Source organism: Triturus cristatus, chromosome 7 (assembly GCF_964204655.1).
Source record: "Triturus cristatus chromosome 7, aTriCri1.1, whole genome shotgun sequence".
NCBI lineage: Eukaryota > Metazoa > Chordata > Amphibia > Caudata > Salamandridae > Triturus > Triturus cristatus.
The window spans coordinates 1,225,139,234-1,225,159,756 of NC_140590.1; the positions used below are offsets into that span (position 1 = coordinate 1,225,139,234).

At 47.6% G+C, this 20,523-nt stretch overlaps 1 protein-coding gene across 2 annotated transcripts in view; it reads left to right on the forward strand.

Annotated features, from left to right (window-relative positions):
- The window catches only part of LOC146811658 (serine protease 33-like), a 275,395-nt gene that overhangs the window by 212,777 nt on the left and 42,095 nt on the right, over positions 1–20,523 (forward strand). For both annotated transcript variants that reach the window (XM_085618629.1, XM_085618630.1), the window contains one exon: positions 2,652–2,929. In XM_085618629.1, the coding sequence (XP_085474755.1) occupies positions 2,652–2,929 (278 nt within the window). The remainder of the gene's footprint in view (positions 1–2,651; positions 2,930–20,523) is intronic.

Consider the following 20,523-nt stretch of genomic DNA (forward strand, 5'->3'; position numbering starts at 1 on the left):
TGCATAGGGGAAACCTTGATCGCCACGGCTTGAAAAGAGTCCACCCATTGTTCCATTTGCCCTACCTTATTCTCCATGCACGACCATTTATCTTCTATATTTTGAAGACGTTTATTGGTTTCCTTCATATATGGTCGAAGAGCTCGAATCTCCTCATGAAGCAAATCCATACAAGTAGGTGGAGGAGAGGTGACTGGCGGAGGAGGGTCTTTTTTGATAACATTTGCCAGATACAAATGAAGAGGAAGCATTTGCTTTAGATGCCTGTTTGGCACTTGACAATGGACTATTTGATGATGGTTGCACAGCTCCTATTGAAGGAGATAAAATGTTACAGTCAGAGTCCTCCATGCCTGTTAGAAGGATATTAACGGGATTATAATCCTCTAGAGGTAATGATGGAGAAGATGTATTGGGTGTGCGACATATAGACTTCATTCTCCCCATAAAGAAACAAAAGCAACCTCCGTAAGGATCTTTAACGAAGCAAGGTGTGGTAAGAGTAAAATATGTTTAAAAACTGCTGCATTAGGAAAAATAGACATGAAGCTAAATGGGAACAAAATGCCCAAAGCTACACCATATTGAAATAATTAGAGGAAGGCAACCAAATAGGTAATTGTCTAATATACAAGTGAAAATTAGAGCAGGAATTCAGGCAGAAATAATAAAACTTGTCATGATGTGGTCGCATTGTACTTCATTGTGAAATATGTAAGGCTCATTAAAAAAATGTGGTGTCGTCACATGTATGAGAAGGCACACAACACATTAAACGCTGCTCCATATGACTGGGAAAAACGGAGCGGCAGTTAGACAAAATGAGGGGGCGCGAGTTCAAGAGAAGAAATGCGCCTGCCGCAACAACAACTAACGCGCCTTCCTGTGCCATGGGAAGCTCGTTCCTGGAGTCCTACATTTTCATGTCACAACGGACTTTAATTTCAGGCGATATGCAGCTCTTGAACCGCCGGAGAGTCGACAACCCTCCCAAGCAGCCACGGAGTTCCGCTAGCAGGAGTCCATCTTCCCCGGCGCAGGTGTTAGATTCCAGCGATATTCGCGGTTAGCGCAATTTTTTTTATCTATTCGCGGGCATTGCTAATAGGGGGAAGCTGGGTTTGCGACTGTTTTCAGTCGCTTTAAGTTGGGAATGCCTACTTTGCATTTCATTATCGCTGACATGCAAAGCAGCATCAAAACGGTCGATTTCGCCATAAAGCTGTCGCATAAAGGGCAATCTCCAAGGCGATAGAAAATCCAGCGATAGCGGCGAAACCCAGCAATAGCGCGAGAAATCCAGCGAGAAATCCAACGCGCTAATGAAAAGCTTGCTAATGGGTAGGTGTGGACTTAACCTTACAATCCACCTACCATTAACCAGAATGTTTAAGTCAGGTTTATAGCAGGTGTTTGATTCCAGCGATATTCGCGGTTAGCAGGAATTCTTTTATTGCTTCGCGGGCATTGCTAATAGGGGGAAGTTGGGTTTGTGACTGTTTTCAGTCGCTTTAAGTTGGGAACGCCTACTTTGCATTTCATTAGTGATATATATCGCTGACATGCAAAGCGGCACCAAAATGTTGCTTTCGCCATAAAGCTGTCGCTAACAGCTGTTAGCAACAGCTTGCTAATAGGGCAATAGAAATATCGCCGCTTTAGCGGCAAAAAGTGCAGCTAAAGCGGCGATAAGGCCCTTGCTAATATCCCCCTTTTTTTGCAGTGATTCATTTGTCTTGCAGTTGTTTATTAGTGCTGTAAACAACAGATGTTAGTTTTACCCATTTATTTCCTCCCCAATTTACCAACCTTTTAAGAATGGAAGGCTGAGTCTTCCTTGCTGTGAGCTGAACCTGGAACCTTCACATCACTGCAGATGGCACCATCTTGTGTTTATTTACAATTCATAATAGCCATAACATTAGGAGGTGCTATTTTGTTCTATTTTCATTTCCATCAATCGGTACTGTCTGCGGCATATTTCTGGCCGCAACACGGCAACGACTGACAAAGAAATGGTTCAAAAAATGTTCACCCTTAAAATATGGCCACGCACACTCCTAATAACACTATTGTACACATATGCATCACACTGCCATTTATATACCCATGCCCCAGGCCTGATGTTTTAGTGCAAGATGTTCAGCCAGATGTACAAACATTTTTTTTGCGAATCATTATTTGATAATCACTATTCTTAATGTATGAAAATGTTATTTTACAATTTGTGATTCTCAGTGGGTCTAATGTCGACCTACAGCATCCCAGGGATAATGGCCTGCTTTATCTATGATTGCTTTTTAATACGCTGTTTTAAAAAAAAATGCAAACCATTTCCCTTAAAAGAAAATGGGATGTATTTAAAAAAAAAATACAAAATAACAGTTTAACATTTATTTTTTAACCACCATTCAGTCACAAAACATAAATACAAACCATAAGTAGTCGTTGTTTGGAAGGAACGCCTTAAATACTCCCCTTCCAAAGAGCGGTTCCATATGATTTCCTAAACCCATTCAGCGATTCGGTAACATGTTAAAGGGGTCGAAAAGTCAAGAATCACTGGTCTATGTTATATAGTGCTAGACAACTTTTTTGCCGTTATGCTGTCTTATAAATATTTTATGCACCTGCATGTACTTGTCTTGCAGACCAATTAACATCTTGGTGTATACAGTGCGCATGGGAGCCTTTACACTTTCCATAACAACCTCGTCTGAAGTGATCTCTGCATTAAAGCAGATAATAGTGAACAGTAACTACAGCAGCGCAAGCGGATCCGCAGGTGACATCGCCCTCCTGCAGCTCCAAACGCCAGTCGCCTACTCTGACTTCATCCTTCCAGTCCATCTTCCCTCAGCATCACTACAGATTCCAGATGGAATGATGTGCTGGGTAACCGGCTGGGGAACTATCAACCAAAATGGAGGTAATAGATAGAACTCAGCTTCACACTTTGCTTGACCTGGAATAAGGAGAATTTGGGAGCTTTGTTCTATGGTTTGGAACTTACAGAGTACCAGCGGCATGGCAGGTGTGTCAGGGACCCTAGTGCAAGAAGGAAATGCCCCCTTGCTGCTGTTTGAAATGTGATGGATAGCAATAATCATGGTTCAGTGGGCAACTTCGACCTCTTGGTCCCAGTGCCACTGCACCTACTAGCGACTGCGCCTTGAGACCCTCATGAATGAGCAGCCACACTTTACAAAACCTGATTGATTGATTGACTGCTGGAGCTTCTTAGTGTAAAAGTCATGCAGGTACACAATAGAAAGTAGCTTAATTTTGTAAAAATGAGCTGTTAATAATTTTCTGACCCACCATACATCCACAATATTTAAAAAATGAGCTGCTGCTGCTGCTGGAAAAGCTCTGCTCCCATGATCACTTTTCTCCTTTGAGGAATTGATATTAGAAATTGGGGGGAAGATTTACCAAGCCCTTGTGTTGTCCCTACGTGAGACAAGGCGACACAAGGCAACGTGATATTAAGTGATATTTACCAAGTCATGCAAAGCCATCTTGCGTGGCTCTGCGTGGTTTAGTAAATCCACCTTGCATTACTCTGTGTTAAGAAGGCATTCCATGGGTGCTCATTCACAGATTTACAAAGACTTATAAATGCTCCAAAATGGTATGTCTTCCCAAAAAGGCGTAATGATGACAAATATCTTTATTTCGCCTTGTTCTTTCCTCTTTTTACTTCTGCTGCATTCTGCTGCTAATGTAGAAAGAGAAAAATGCCTCAAAGGATTGTTTTTGTGCCTGAAGGTGTCTGTTCCTGCACAAAAGCAATCTTGCCTGTCTGCTGCTAGGCGGGACCCAGTGCCCCAGTACAGGGAGAGAGCGGAAATGCATCATATTTTAGTAGATATGGAGTGTTCCTGCTCGCTCCCTGTCACAGTGCAGCGCAGCAAGTCGTGTTTCTGCGTTGTTTGATATTTTAATAAATTTGGCTTCAGGTATCAGAGCAAAGTATGAGGTACTGTAACTTATCACGACTCGTCCCTCCCCTACTCTCCTTACATCATCTCATACCTCTTTTACTGTTCATATCTCACACACAAGCCTTTCTAAACCCTTCCCTCTGACTCTTCCCCCTCCACCTCCCCTCTACTCATTCCAAACCTCTCCTACTGCTATGAACGCCCCCAAAAAAAGAAAACTTCCAGACCCTTCCTTCTTCTATCCGTCCACCACTCAAATTAATTTCATATTTCCCTATACTAATTCCCCACTAATCCCGTTTGGGTTCCGAAGTAGCATGCTACATGCCAAACAGCGCTTCAACACGGTGACATGTGTAGCAAGCTCTATATAAAGCCAAACCTTTCCCTCTTCCATCCCTCCACTATCCTTTCAATCCATATAACAGACTAGCATTTCCACTGCTCAAATTAATTTCATATTTCCCTAGTCTAATTACCAAATAATCCTTTTTTGGTTCCGGACTGGCGTGCTACTTGCTGAAAAGTGCCTCAACATCTCAACAGGGGTAGCAATCACATTATAGATGCAAACCTTTCCCTTCACTATCCTTCTCGATCCAAATAGCAGACTAAAATATCCACCGTTCAAATGAATTTCATATTTCATATACTAATTCACCGCTCGTCCTTTTGGGTTCCGAAGTAGCATGCTACTCTCCGAGAAAGTGCTTTGACCCTCCTCAGGGGTAGTAAGCGCTATAGAAATGCAATTGCAATACAATTAAAATGCAAACTTCTGTGGTCCAGCCTTTTGTATGATAATTTCTTATACATTCCTGTGAGCACAGTGGAGTAGCAGAAGAACATTGGGCCCTAAGGCAAGGATACAACCTGGGCCCCAGTAGGTCCTGATTTCTAGAAAAGGACCTCCATATTTGGGGAGCAGTGCCCCCTCACACCACTTTGGCCACAGAACCACTGCTCCTGCTGCAGCATTGTTATCTACGCCCCAGTCTGAGCAGTGCTGACTGGTTCTGAGGTAACTATGATTTGCAGAAAAACTAGAAGAGCCTCTCCAGTTATGAAAATGGGACAACATCCCTTTTTAATACTTCAGGAAAACATTAAGACGGTTGTACCACTGAGAAAAGAAGAAGGTCTTTGGAGACTGTCATCTGGATAGACGTAAAAATCAGGCACCTCTCCCTCTTGATTATGCCTTGGGGACAGATTTATGTGCAGGAAGGTGTCTTGTTGTGTGTCTGAGACAGCCCTCTCTGACACACTTCTTCACGTGGCTCCTGTCAGGAACCATTAAGTTAGAGAGAGTGTGGTCCATGCATGTCTGGAACCACAGATCTATCTCTGTAATCTTCTTCCTGCTGGCTGATCCACACCACTGGGGTTCAAGCTGCTCTGATTCCTTAGATCTGTCACACCTTTGCACGGTTGCAAAACTCCTGCCCTCTCTTGTTAGCAGTTTAGCTTCAAGGCACTCCTGGTCAGAGGATTAGCTCCTTCCAATAAGGCAAGATTCCAGGTGATGTCCTCATTCCTCTGGGGAGCTAGCTGTTAAACAGACACCAGTTCTGGTTGCATAGCAGTCCTTTAATTGCTCTGCGGAGTAATCCCCTCCTTGGTCAATGAGTACTTAGAACTGGAACAATAGGAAGGTAAGTCAAAGCAGACATTGGATGTGGATTCTCTGCCTGCGCTTTCAGAACTAGTTTGGGTGAGTTTTCTTTGCATCTGTCCTCTCGAGGCTGTACTCAACACACTTCATCTGTGCAGTGTGATGCTTTCACAGCAAATCGATTTCCATCCTGGAGTACAAGCAAAAGACACAAAGAGGTGTCATATTTCTGCACCTGGGGTTCAACAGCCACATTGAACAGAGGTCAGAAAAGAGGCAAAAGGCTGGCCTCGCTTAAAGGACCATTCTCAACACAGACTTCAGTCCTTACCCCTACCACCTACCAAATTGCAGTTCTCGGGAAGACTAGACAGCAACCCCTCTCAACAAAATCACCTAATTGAAAGTCTAAAGGAGCTCTGTCTAATTTTTCCCACTTCATTCCCTACGTCTCCTCTCTCCAGCTTTAGGAATGTCAGCAATACACTTCAACTGTCCGGGAAAACAAGCTCGCCTTCATCGTGTTCACAGGAATAGGCCTGGGGCTTTCAAAATGGAACCAATAGGCCTCCATTACTCTGGCTGACTTATACACACATTGCATTTTCCATGAAGGTGACACACACACAGATGCCTAATATGCACTTTGGATGTTAGCAGTAGGATCTGGATTAGTGCATATGAGTGGAACATTCACCCAAGTGGGCCAGTTGGCCTTTACACCAATGACAGATAAAAAGGTCTGATCACAACTAGGGATCCTCAAACCTGGTGTGCTGGCATCACCTCTCTCCATGCTAAACTCAATACAGGGGCAGTTGTCCACTGTCAGAATAATGAGTGCACTCTTGGACACCCTTCCAGGTCACAGGATAAGTCCAATACCCCACCCATGTCAAGGGACACATCTGGGTCTCTGTGTACATGCACTAGATGAGTGTAAGAGTAGGGTCAAAATCAAAAGCTAGGAGACCAGATACTTGCAGTTGGGCACTCTAGACAGGGGAACACAACTGTACACAATTGTACATCAAACAGGGAACATTTCCATTCTAACAGCCTGCAACTGTTTATCTCCATAAAGGCTTAAAAATTCTAAAAGAAAAAAAACTTTGAAAGCACCTGTTGGCAATTCAAGTTGCACCACAATGCACATTCTTCTTAGCTGGCAGTAGCAGCCAACACTTCCAACACTCATTTCACCATTACCAGTGACACTGGACATCAGCATACATGACAATTAAATCCCAGCATGCACTGGACACTCTCAGAAGTCATTCTTAGCTAAACAGCAGGGTAGACCCCCTGACAAAATATGCAGTGTAGAATCTCATCACAATGCTTAACTTGTGTCAAAATAAAGTCAACAAGGAAATGTGTTGACTCAGCGGACTAATGCATCCAATGTAGGAATCTGTATGTGAACTTGTGGTCGAAACCTGACATTTCATAGGATTCACTCAACATGGAATGTATAGTGTATGAAACGAGGAATATGGTGAGGCCATGTTACCCAGGAAAATGTGGACGCAGAGAATGGAAAAGACATATCAAAGCAATCAGGAACCCAGTAGGGGGGGGCAATCAAAGAACACAAAGAAGCACGCACTCTTGAGTTGAAACATAAGGGATTCTTTCCATCCCCAGGAAACATCTGGAGAATGTTGGAGACGCCTATCACTAAGGCAGAGGCTTAAGAATCCCGGCAAGGCATCAGGCCTAGGTGGGCTGCCATCAGGTTCCATCAATCTGTTCTTTACACAAGCTGTTCTTTCCACAACTGACTAACTGACCGAGACCTATAATTAATTTTCTGAGGAGCTGGGTGTGCAACAAACAAAGTAAGAGGTGTTCATTGACTTGATTCCCAAATAAGGTAAGACTCATGAAGAATGTGGGGATGCTAGAGGGCATGCAAGCAAGATGGCCGCACTTGTGTGAGGCTCTTGCAGCTCGGAGCCTATATACATCATTATCCTCTTCAAATGTGGTAGCTGTGCCATCTATGACAGCTGCTATGGGGTCGGAATGCCTCCGCTTCATCCTACAGTGGGAAACGGCGTGTATTCTGGTTCTGAGGTTGAGATATTCACTTTTGAAAGTGACGCTGCCGAGACCTCAAAATGGCGACCGCCGCTTACTGACAGAGGACGCTGCTGCCCCTGTGTATTTGTCTCCTGGGACTGCCGACAAAGTGGCCTGCCCATGACTGCACATGCATCATGCACGGGGGTCCCGGACCGCCCAGGCCATCCCTGTGAGCCCATCTCCTAGCATCGCCGGGGCCAATTTGCTGGACGTGACCAATGATCCGGGACTTGCTGCGGCCTACCCTCCACCGATGCGGACAGAACTGGGCCCTTGGGGGAGTCATCCTGCCTGGAGGGACAGCAGCGCTGCTATCCCGGTGAGTGTGGACCGCCTGGGGCTGTGGTGCCGATCCCAGAGTGAGAGGCATTCCTGCTTCCCCTCTACCGCTCCTCACTGCTGGCACCACGCTGAGCTGCCCCGCACTGAAATGGCTGGAAACCGGTGCCTCACCTGCAGCCTCACGCAACCCAGGCTGCCCTGTGGGCGCAGTGGAGAACCTTCCCCTGGAGTGCAGGAGTCATCAATCCTCCCTCCTGACTCTTGCCTGACCGAGCCCCGGGATGCCTATTCTGGGCCAACACACCCCTATTAGCCTTGGTGCCTGACATTACTCCTGCTGTGGAAGGGGCCATCGCGGGGGCGACGAGGCCCTCCTCTGTGACCTGATCTCTTCTTGGGTGGGGTGCCGTGGCAGTGTGCCGGTCTCCTTGCACAATCCGGGTATTGCGGACTTCCCCCTGGGAGACCTCAGATAATGGCTCATACTGCATCGGAGGAGGCACTACCCTGCTTGATGACCACCGGCTCCTGCCGAGGGCCCAACTTATCCGCACCTCCTGCTGCCTTGTCTCTCCCGCGGCCAGAGCTACTCACAGCGTTGCCGCCGCACTACCTTCAGAGTCCACAATAAACACTCACAAGATACTTAACCGACCGTACTGCTTTCACCCCCCACATTGCCCTCTTTATCACCATCATAGAACTGTGGCCTGCCCTCACTGACTGGACTATGGCCACGCCAGCTGGGGGCCTCTGAAGTTATCACTGCTACTCTACTAGCGGAACAAATTCCTGACTGCAGCCTACCGTCCTCATCCGCAATAGCCCAGTACCGGCGCTGCTGTCCACTAGCCGCCACTTAGCATTGTTGAATCCACACTCTTACTCACCCAAGCCCAGCTCCTATCTTCCAGGTACTGCCACATCAACTGGCAACTCAGAATAAACACCATGGTGAAGACGGAAGGCAGACAGGCAAAACTCACATTTGACGCCCGCAAATCAGCCAGAATGCAGCACGAAGTGGACGACGATGCAGCTGATGCCCCCACCGTGAGCGCACCCATATCTATGGAGGACCTGAAAGATCGTCTCCTTACAATGAATTCCAGCCTCACCTCACTTGAGATCAAAATGGACTCTGTGTGCACCTGCCTTGATAACCTCACACACAGGCTGGATCAACATGAGGAGCGGATTAAAGACACTGAACACTGTATTTCAGACTTAGAAGATACCTCCTCCGCCAATACTGAGAAACTGCTGAACATCGAGAAGGTCCTCAAAGTCAACGCTGCCAAGAATGAGGACCATGAATCAAGATCGCACAGAAAAAACCTTCGAATCCTTGGCGCGGCCGAGTCCACAAACACCGGGAAAATGGAGGATACATCGAGCATCTACTCACCACTCTATTTGGCAGAGAGGCCTTCTCCGTGCTTCTGGTGGTCGAAAGAGCGCACTGATCGTTAGCCACTCGCCCTCCCCCGGAAGCCCCTCTGTGGCCGATAGTCGCGAGACTTTTAAACTACTGTGATCGCGACACCACACTATAGCTGGCACGAGAAAAGCAGCCACTATCCATTGAGGGCATGTCAATCTCTATTTACCCGGACTTCACTATGGCGGTTCAGGAGGCCTGGAAAACATTTCAGCCCATCAAAAGAAAGATCCAGCAGGCCAATATCATGTATGCCATGCTGTTTCCGGCACGATTGAAAGTCACCTATCAAGACAAACAGCACTTTTTCAATCAGCCTCAACTCGCAGATGAATATTTAAAATCCCTGCCCAAGAGAATCCCTGGCCAAACGTCACCTGGTGCTTCGCATGCCTCCACTATGGTCCTATCGGATGTTGAGTGATGGAGAAAACAGCACACTCTTAAGAGGTATGCTATGCCCTGAAGATATCAACACAAGTGGTATTGGCCTCTACTACTCTGATACAATCGAAGAGGCAAAGAACGCCTCCCCGGTTTTGGTCATGATTAGGGCGGAGAAGACCCCAAGTTAACTCACTGCATAATAATGACATTTGAGACACCACATTTGCTCCTGAGCACCCTCGTACCACAGAGAAGGCATTGTGTCACCCTCTAGCCAACACCCAATTAGACATTCCCTACATGGTGTGGTTAAAGAACTTTATGTTGATTCCCCTGTTGGGAACTCTTTGTTGGGGTACATGGGGATGGGAGGGAGGGTTACGAAGCAGAGCAGGATTGGGCTGATGATGTGGGAGATCGGGAGATTGGGATTTCACTGACCACTATCATATGCCACAAAAGATTCAGACAACTGCCATTATGTAAGTTACTTGCGAGACATGCCTGTACCACCCATCACTCAGAATAATGCACACACCTGTGATGACCCAGCCTAGCCCCCCAAGCTACAACCTACTGACGTGTAATGTGCGCGGCCTATGAAAGCCACGCAAGCGCAGACACATTTTAGCATACCTAGACAGGCACAAAATACACTGCGCCATGCTGCAAGAAACCCATCTAGGCCTGGACTCTCCGCCCACATTTGCAGCCCGTTGGGTGGTACACCACTGCTTCTCCTCGTATTCTACATATGCTCATCGTTCCACAATACTAATCCAGTGCACTATTCCATACACCACCATTGGCTCATGTACGGACCCATCGGGCGATATTGCATTATGTGGGGAAGACTGGAGCATCACTCCATTACCTTTGTCAGCTGCTACGGTCCCAACATAGACAACCCCGATTTTTTCAATGTCCATTGAGGGAAAATACTAGCCATTGGACTGGATCATACGGTCTAGGGAGGGGACTTTAATGTCCCTTTGAACCCGGTTATGGACAGATCGCACCCTCAACCACATCATTACTCTAATACCCAGCGCTACCTCCAGAGCCTTACTGCAGATGAAGATTTGATGCTTGGCGCTATCTTCATCCTGCTGACAGAGAGGCTACCTGCTTCTCCACGGCGCATTCTTCATGGTCCTGCATAGACGACTGGCTTCTGTCCAGAGGACTGATACCCTGGCTCACACATGCTATACATCTACTGCGCACCTATTCAGACCATTCCCCGGTCTCCATAACTCTTACCCCCCCCTTGTGCAGGGCCCCCATAAAGATCTTGGCGTCTTCCGGCCCTTGCGCTTCTCGACCCAGTCTTTAGAGGGGATCTGGAAACCGAAATAGAGGACTTTTTTCCTGAAACGTATAATCAGTGTCGAGCTATGCCACGGTGTGGGAGGCATTCAAAGTCACCATCCGGGGCATATGTATCGCCAAGGGAGGCGGGATGTTAAAAGACATATGGGCCACTCTAGATAAACTAGAAAAAGATATCACCCGCCTCTATGCCCAACTGCAACAGGCACCATCCCCAGATTTGCCGGCTAAACTGAGGGACTTGCTGTCCGACTACCAAGACACTGCCGAGAGGGAATGCAAATTTAGGGGAAAATACATCCACGCCTGGCAGTATGGAGAGGGCGACTGACCGGGGAAAGTCCTGGCTGCGTTAACCCAACCTCCTAGATTCTCGAACACTATCCTCTAGGTAGTCGACGAGGAGGAGCAGGTGCACAGAAACACTCCAGACATCATGGCCGTCTTTCGTAAATTTTACAAAACACTATACAAATCCCACAGAATACAGACGACAGAGTTCACCCCTTCTTTGATGATACAGTGATAGGTTGGCTGGGTGACTCTCAACGCGGTTTTCTCCTAGCAGACTTTGAGGATGACGAAATTTGGGTTGCGATAATGCAACTGCAGTCGGGTAGATCCCCTGGCCCTATAGGCTCACAGCCGAATTCTACAAAACATTTATCTCCTCCCTCATTCCTATTCTTCGACCGGTCTGAAGAGGCCAGAGAAAAGAGTTCCCTTCCCCAAACAATGCGTGAAGCATTGATTTTTTCCCTCCTAAAGCCAGGTAAACAAGCGGTACGATGTGACTCATATAGGCCGCTCTCCCTCATTAATCCTGGCTAGGATAATGGCAAATTGTATCGGTCCCTTGATGTCTGCTTTGGTGTTGCCGGATCACTCGGGCTTTGTCCCGGGCCGGGGAACTTCTCACAACCATTAACCCTGTTCGCTGTCCTCCAGGATATAGACCCATCGGAAAATGCAGTGGCCGTCTTTTTAGACGCAACCAAGGCATTTGATTCCCTGGACTGGGACTACCTTCCTTTCATCCTCCACAGGATGGGCTTCCCCATGTCCTTCTTACACTGGATTCAACTCCTTTATACCAATCTCCAAGCTAGCATCCTTGTTAACGGATCCCGCTCTACTCCCTTTAATATTGCAAGAGGAATGAGGCAGGGGTGCCCCCTATCTACCCTCCTTTTCGTCCTCGCTATAGAACCTCTGGCAGCAAAACTGCACCAACATCATCGCGACTTTGCCCTCCTTTACCCTGAATGGCAACTCCTAATATCCTTATATGCAGACGACCTCACCCTCTATCTTTGCAACCCTGAACACAGCCTGAATCCGATCCTCTGGGGCCTCATCCTCTTTTGGAACTTATCTGGTGTCAACATAAACTGGGGTAAATCTCAATTATTCTCCCTCACCGCTGCTACCAACCGCTTCGACCCGGACTTCCCCCTTGCCTCTTGTGCAGACACGGTCACTTACTTGGGCATTGTAATCAAGAGGAATAAGGATGAATTGATTAGGGACAATTACGGGCGGTCTTTCGATCTCATCACGGAGAAAATTACCTGATGGATAGCCATGTCACTCTCTGTGGCGGGCAGAACGTCACTCATAAAGATTGTTATTCTCCCCAAAATTTTTTAGACCTCTTTCTCAATATTCCATACACCCCCAGTGACCATTTCTTCAAAACCTTGAAATCCCAACTTCTCCGCTTGACATGGGAAGGAAAACAACCTAGGCTCAAATGGGACACTCTTACCCGCCCATTTGCTGCTGGAGTATTCGAAATCCCAGACATGAAGCTATATTTCATCTGCGCCCAAGCCCACTATGCAGTGTATTGGATGAACCCTCCACCCTACATGCCCCACCTCGCCGTAGAAGATGGATATATAACTCCCACCCCTTGCTCGGCCTATCTTAGCTCACCTCCCACCCACACCACCTCACCTACGGTGGAATGCACAAACAAAACCTGGAGAGTCCTGGCCCGCAGACTCAAACTAGGCCTTCTGTATTCCCCCTTGCTGCCCCTCACAGGTAGATTAGACCTCCCTGTAACTCAGGAGGGGGGCAGCCAGCAAATGTTCAGGAAATTCCCAGCTCTAACATAGGGAGACTTATATAGACACGGTAAATGTTGCACCCAAGAGGAATTCATTGGGGACTGCACTCCAACACCACTAGAGCTCTTTCTGTACTTTCGGCTACAACAGGATGTCAGGTCTCTCACTCCTGACTTTCCACACAAGCATCTAATCATGGGACCCCTACATTCCCTGCTACAAAAAGACACCCCAACACACGTGATCTCCATGCTATATCGCACTACCCAGTCTGACTGTGCACATGATACTCCTACTGCGTGGAAACACTTGGAGGAAGAGCTAGGCTTTCCCCTCACAGATGACCAATGGACTTACTGCTGTTTGCAAACCGGGAAAATATCCGCCATCAGTAGATTGTGAATAATCCACCACAAGTACCTGCACCGGCTGTACTACACCCCCGCAAAACTCATGCGCTTCCACCTTAGAAATACAGATCCCTGTGATAGGTGTGGGGCAGAGGGGGCGGACTTTCAACACATAGTCTGGGACTGCGCCCCAGTTCAACACTTCTGGGCGGATGTCTTGGTGGCACTCGCTCAGATGACTGGCCTGCATATCCCAGCTACCCCACTAGTCACGATATTAGGCTACACCAAGGAGATAGATATACGATATAGGAGGTATATATCGCTACTACTTCTGATCACAAAGAGACGAGTGGCATGCATATGGGGAAGAGGGAGGACACCCAAATTTAAAGAATGGTTGCAAGACCTCACATTTTGCCATGAACAACTGAACACATACGCAGAACTGTTACCAATCTCATCACGACCACGAGACATCTGGAGCCCCCTGCAACACTACCCGCAGGCACAATCGGTAGCTCCTACAGCGGACACAGAGGAGGCAGGTGCTACCTGACAACCAAATCACACAGGAAGCGCACAACAACCTACGATGCTTTACTCTGGGAACGCACTAACTTGCTGGGACTGGGCACTAATAATGTAAACACAACTCGCATTGTTCTTCAAAATGCAATACGCTGTAACTGTGGCATGGATCGTTCTACTTCTTTTGCTTTGTCGTGTGTTGTATCACATGTTGTATTTCTTGTTTATGCTGGTAAAAAATAATAACAACAATATTAAAAAAAGACTCATGAAGAATGTGCATCATGCAGGCCAATATTCCTACTAAATATGAAGATTCTTGCTAACAAACTGGAGCCCTGATGCCTTTTTGGTAGAAGTCGATCGTGTGGGATTCATGAAGTGCAAGCAGAGGAGAGACAGCATTAGGGCAATAGAAACTTGGTAGAAAAAGCAACAAGTTACTACATCCCAATGATGCTATTATCAGCCTCAGCTGGTTCTGCCTAGAAGCCGTCCTGTATGAGGTGGGATTGGGACCTAAAATGCTAAACTGGGAGTTGGTAAGCTACATTGCCAAAGGCCAGAGTCACTGTTAGTGGTGGGCATTCAGAGTTCTTTCCCTTGGCATGGGGTACGAGACAGGGATGTCACTTTTTATTTGCCTCGTTGTTGGAATTGCAGGCGATATCAGTTAGGACCCATCCGCAGATAAAGTAGATGGATTTCAGGAATCACACAAAAAAAGTTTTTGATGATGTACTGTTTACATTAACAGCCCTGTAGGAATCGATCCCTGTTTAATTTGAATCCCTGGATCAAATGAAATGAAAGGCCGGGGCATGGCCAAGCCGGCGACCTAGATGGCCGCATGGCAATGAAGCTCCGCTGAGCTCAGCTCTATTATTCGCCCATTCGGCACCCCATCCCTTAAAATGGGCAAGACATGCCTGCTAGACCCTACCGGCCCCTGCTAAGGATGTAGATCTTGGGTTGGTGACTAGCTGTAGTGGCAATTTAACTTGCTCCTCTGCAGGCCCTCCACCGTGGCATGACGTGGCCTTCGGAGGTCCAATGGGGACAGAGCATGCAAGTGAGTCTGAGGGCGTGACAGCAGCATACGTGGTGCCCTGCAGCCGGGAATCACATCCGAGAAACACCAGCCGAGACCCCATCTGCGGCGGAGGCCCGAGTTGGGACCCAACTGATGCCGCAGATCAAGGCATTGGAGATGCACACCCAGCTTGTGATTCAGAGGAGTCAGGGCTGCAGCCACTGCCTGGGCTGCTCCAGGCCTGCCGTGCCACCAGAGGTGCCTGCCAGCCGCATCTGCGTTGGTGGCCTGTCAAAGTCACACTTGACCCTAGGGTAAGGCTCATTGGGTGGAGGCTTACCATAGATCCGGCAACAAAGGAATAGGTTACTGTGAGCCAGACATCCTGGCTGCGTTACGATCTCCAGCCGCCTGCCTCCATTTGCTTGATCTGGCAGCCCTTGCAGGCTGGCCATGATGTTGTTGCTGCTGTGGCCTGTAGGCAACTTTACCTCTCCTTTGCTTTCTGGCCAGCCTGACAGCATGAGACTTGCCCTGGGCTGTATTGTAGGGGTAAGTTGGGAGGCTTAACTGTGTACCTCTGGACTTAGATTCGCTTCTCGCATTCCTCACTTGCCGTTGCTATCTGACTTTGGATGGCGCAGGCTGACCCGGTGCCTTTCTACATTGTGGTTCTCCTCTCATGGAGTGCTCCCTGCTTCACTAGCAGTGTCATGGTTCCACGTTGACTCTGGGTGCTCTTTTTCTCTGCTGACCCAGGCACAATACAGGCCCATTGACTGGTGTCCCTTCTCCTGCCACTGCTGGGCCCACTGTTTTGCTGGTTCCCCTCTGCATACTTGCGCTTGGCTGCTATTCTACGCACTGTCTACTATTACGGCTGGTTCTAGTGCTCTTCATGACGTTTTGATGCCATGTCCAAATGACTCAATCATCAGAATGTGTTGCTCGATGGTGCACAGCACAGAATTTCAGAGTTTGAGGATAGCAGTGCTGACACACTGACGTGCCGTGAGCAAGAAGGCCGCATCCTCAAGACAAGTGCTGCCATAAATGAAGACTTGGAGGTGAGATCTATTTGTATAGCTGGCATACCGGAATCCACCAACACAGGACGATTGGATGTCTTTGTGGAACACCTCTTAGCAGAGCTTTTCGACAGGAAGTCCTTCACTGATATTTTTGTGGTCGAAAGAGTGAACCGCACACTCAGTCACGGCCAGTTCCAGGAGCGCCACCCCAACAGGACTCCTCAACTTTAAAGATTGTGACACAGCTCTATGAGTGGCTTGGGATAAGGGTTCACTGCAATATCAGGGATCTCAAATTTAGTTATATCCCAAATACACCCAATTGGTACAAGAAGCACATCATCAATTTAAGGACATTAAACGCATCCTCCAAAAGATGGTACTCAAATATGGGATGCTCTATCCTGCACGCTTCTGGGTGAAACTTGATGGCTGGCATCATATTTTGAACACCCCTGCAGATGCTGAACAATTCTCAAAGAACCACCCCTCTGATGGCTCCTCACCTAGCACTAGCCCAGGTGTTGCAACTGCTGTGGACCTGGCGCCCACCTCCCCGGAACTTATTCATGGTAAAAATGCTCTATACAATCTGATACTCTATGAAAGCAGCCAGCTGCAGCTTTATATATATCATGAGATGCCTCAGCAGGCCCATGCCAGTGGTTTCTACAGTGAATTATATTGTGTCCTGTTATTGCTTTTTCTATTGCTCAATTGCTCAATGACTTCTCATTAATTTTCAATTAAGTTCCATCTGGGCTTGTTTATCTGGGCGTTGTCCCCCCCTATGGTGTACACCATTACGTTTATATTTGTTCTCTCTTTTTGGGATGTTTGGGCTCTCAAGCCTTCTTTTTGGTTGGCAGGTGGAGAGGGGCTTATTGTTTGTTTGTTTGAATTATCCTGTTTGAAGCATTACTATTGCTGTGGTACGCATTGAGTTTACCCCTACCAGTCTTATTCATGTGTAATTCTGTCTTTCAACATTATGTCCTCAGCCACTAGAAGAGACAAAGCGTTACCACTCTCCTGCATGACATGGAATATTAAAGGTTTGATCAATCCCAAAAAGGGGAAACAGGCTCTGGCTTACTTATGCCGCCGTGGGGTTCTGGTGGCCTTTCTTCAAGAGACGCATTGGGCTCTCAGGCTAGACTGTAGGTTTGCATCCTCCTGGGGTACACATTGCTATATCTCACAATGTTTCTTATTCATGAGGGGTGTGCATCTTGATACATTGTGGTATCGTCTTTGAACTGATGCGGACTGCCTCGTACCCCGCTGGTCGATACTTATGTGTGATGGGGCAGTTGGCAGGTCGAACAGTGTTACTAGTCAAAGTACATGCAGCAAATACCGACTCCCCAGACTTCTTTGCTAACTTATCTTCCCAAATTGGCCAGGACCAGAGAGATTATATGATATTGGGAGGCTATCTGAACCTTAATCGGCAGCCAGAAAATGACTGCACAAGCTCTACATCTATTTTTAAACCCCACACTTTACGGGCTTTTACTGACCTTTTTGACGCATTTCATTTGACAGAAGCACGGCGTCATAAATTTCCAAGGCGAAGCAAGCAAGAATACGTTTTATTTTGCCCCGCACAATGTGTGGACTCGCATTGATCATTGGTACATGACTCCGGGTGCTCTCCTGTATACACTGCTGCGCACTTTCCCTGCACATTGTGAGATCGTGATCCTGTGTTGCTCATGTTACACCTACCCATGCAGGTTCTTGTGGTCCGACGGTGGGGAATTCCTTCTAAGCACACTATTTGATACAATCTTTTGCTCTGAAGTTTGAGAGGCCATTATTGAGTTTTTTTTCCATTAATGCAGGCTCTGTTGGGAGCCCCTCTACTCTATGGGAGGCTTTTAAGGCCTTTTCTAGGTAGGTGTGTATCTCAAAGCACTCAGGGGTGCTTCGTGCTATTCGGGATCATCTAACTAAGTTAGAGGACAAGCTACGGGCACTAGACACTGCTGACGGGAAAATCTCACCAGCCCATCAGGTCCACAATAGATCCAAATTAATGCATGAGTTCCACAACCATTCCCAACGCGAAGTTGCCTTCTTGAGAAAATATGCAATGGCGGGTAGGTATAGTGAGGGTGAGCATCCCAGCCGAACGCTGGTTCGCTTGCTTTGCCCCCCATATAAGGCCACAAATGTCAGTCATTTGAGCCATCCGGATGGCACTGACGCTGCCGATGATAGCTCTATTCTAGCAGAGTTTACCGACTATTATAAAGTACTTTACACATCTTGCCCGGGCACAGGTGAACAGGCTCCATCTAACTCTCTGTCTAAAAAATTGCCATGGTGCAGCTCAAGGCCGGCCAATAACAATTCCTTGCCTCCTCCATTACATGTGAGGAAGCCTCACAGGCCATTGAGGACCTGAGTGAATCTAAAGCCCCCACTCTGTTGGGTTCCCTGGAGACTTTTACAAAGCTTATAAACCGCTTCTGGTCCGGAATTTGTTAGATGTGTATGCTGAATCTTTTGAATGTGGCTCTGTCCCCCCAATGCTACGGGGAGCTGTCATTACGGTCTTAAGCCAAACAAGACTCCTTTCCACTGCCCTTCATGCGGCCCAGTATCCCTCATAAATTTCAACACTAAAATATTATCCTCCGTTTCATCTATTCACCTTTCTCTATTATTGGATCGTATAATTACTCTCATGTTATCTGGCTTCATACCACACCATTCTACTTCAATCAATCTTCGCACTTTATTTAGAGTGATAAACCAAATCTCTCCACTGTCCCCTCGGTTGTTGGGCTATTAGATGCTGAAAAGGCATTCGTTCACCCGAATGGTCCTTCCTCCATGCCACACTGGAAAAACTGCAAAAACAACAGTTGATGGACAGAATGCAGAACAATGTCATACATTCACCCCAGTACAGAGATCTGGGCCTAAATCCATCGTTTTTTTTGCTCACCATGCCATTCCAGTTTGAACCCAGCCATATGCAAATCAGTCTTGACCCTGTGCCTCATGGGAACAGTCCAGCCCGAACTGCCAAGCCAGGTCCTCCCTGGACTGGAAACAAGCATCCTAGGATCGGTTTCGGGGTTTCACCCCTCTTCAGCCAGGATAGCTTGATTCCAGTGGCATGGAGAGCACAGGACTCACGTCTGAGCATACCCGGCCCACTCGGGGTGACAAATGCAAAAACAACAGTTGATGGACAGAATGCAGAACAATGTCATACATTCACCCCAGTACAGAGATCTGGGCCTAAATCCATCGTTTTTTTTGCTCACCATGCCATTCCAATTTGAACCCAGCCATATGCAAATCAGTCTTGACCCTGTGCCTCATGGGAACAGTCCAGCCCGAACTGCCAAGCCAGGTCCTCCCTGGAGTGGAAACAAGCATCCTAGGACCGGTTTCGGGGTTTCACCCCTCTTCAGCCAGGATAGCTTGATTCCAGTGGCATGGAGAGCACGGGACTCATGTCTGAGCATACCTGGCCCACTCGGGGTGACAAATGCAAAAACAACAGTTGATGGACAGAATGCAGAACAATGTCATACATTCACCCCAGTACAGAGATCTGGGCCTAAATCCATCGTTTTTTTTGCTCACCATGCCATTCCAGTTTGAACCCAGCCATATGCAAATCAGTCTTGACCCTGTGCCTCATGGGAACAGTCCAGCCCGAACTGCCAAGCCAGGTCCTCCCTGGACTGGAAACAAGCATCCTAGGACCGGTTTCGGGGTTTCACCCCTCTTCAGCCAGGATAGCTTGATTCCAGTGGCATGGAGAGCACGGGAATCACGTCTGAGCATACCCGGCACACTCGGGGTGACAAATGCAAAAACAACAGTTGATGGACAGAATGCAGAACAATGTCATACATTCACCCCATTACAGAGATCTGGGCCTAAATCCATCGTTTTTTTTGCTCACCATGCCATTCCAGTTTGAACCCAGCCATATGCAAATCAGTCTTGACCCTGTGCCTCATGGGAACAGTCCAGCCCGAACTGCCAAGCCAGGTCCTCCCTGGACTGGAAACAAGCATCCTAGGACCGGTTTCGGGGTTTCACCCCTCTTCAGCCAGGATAGCTTGATTCCAGTGGCATGGAGAGCACGGGACTCACGTCTGAGCGTACCCGGCCTGCTCGGGGTGACAAATGCAAAAACAACAGTTGATGGACAGAATGCAGAACAATGTCATACATTCACCCCAGTACAGAGATCTGGGCCTAAATCCATCGTTTTTTTTGCTCAACATGCCATTTCAGTTTGAACCCAGCCATATGCAAATCAGTCTTGACCCTGTGCCTCATGGTAACAGTCCAGCCCGAACTGCCAAGCCAGGTCCTCCCTGGACTGGAAACAAGCATCCTAGGACCGGTTTCGGGGTTTCACCCCTCTTCAGCC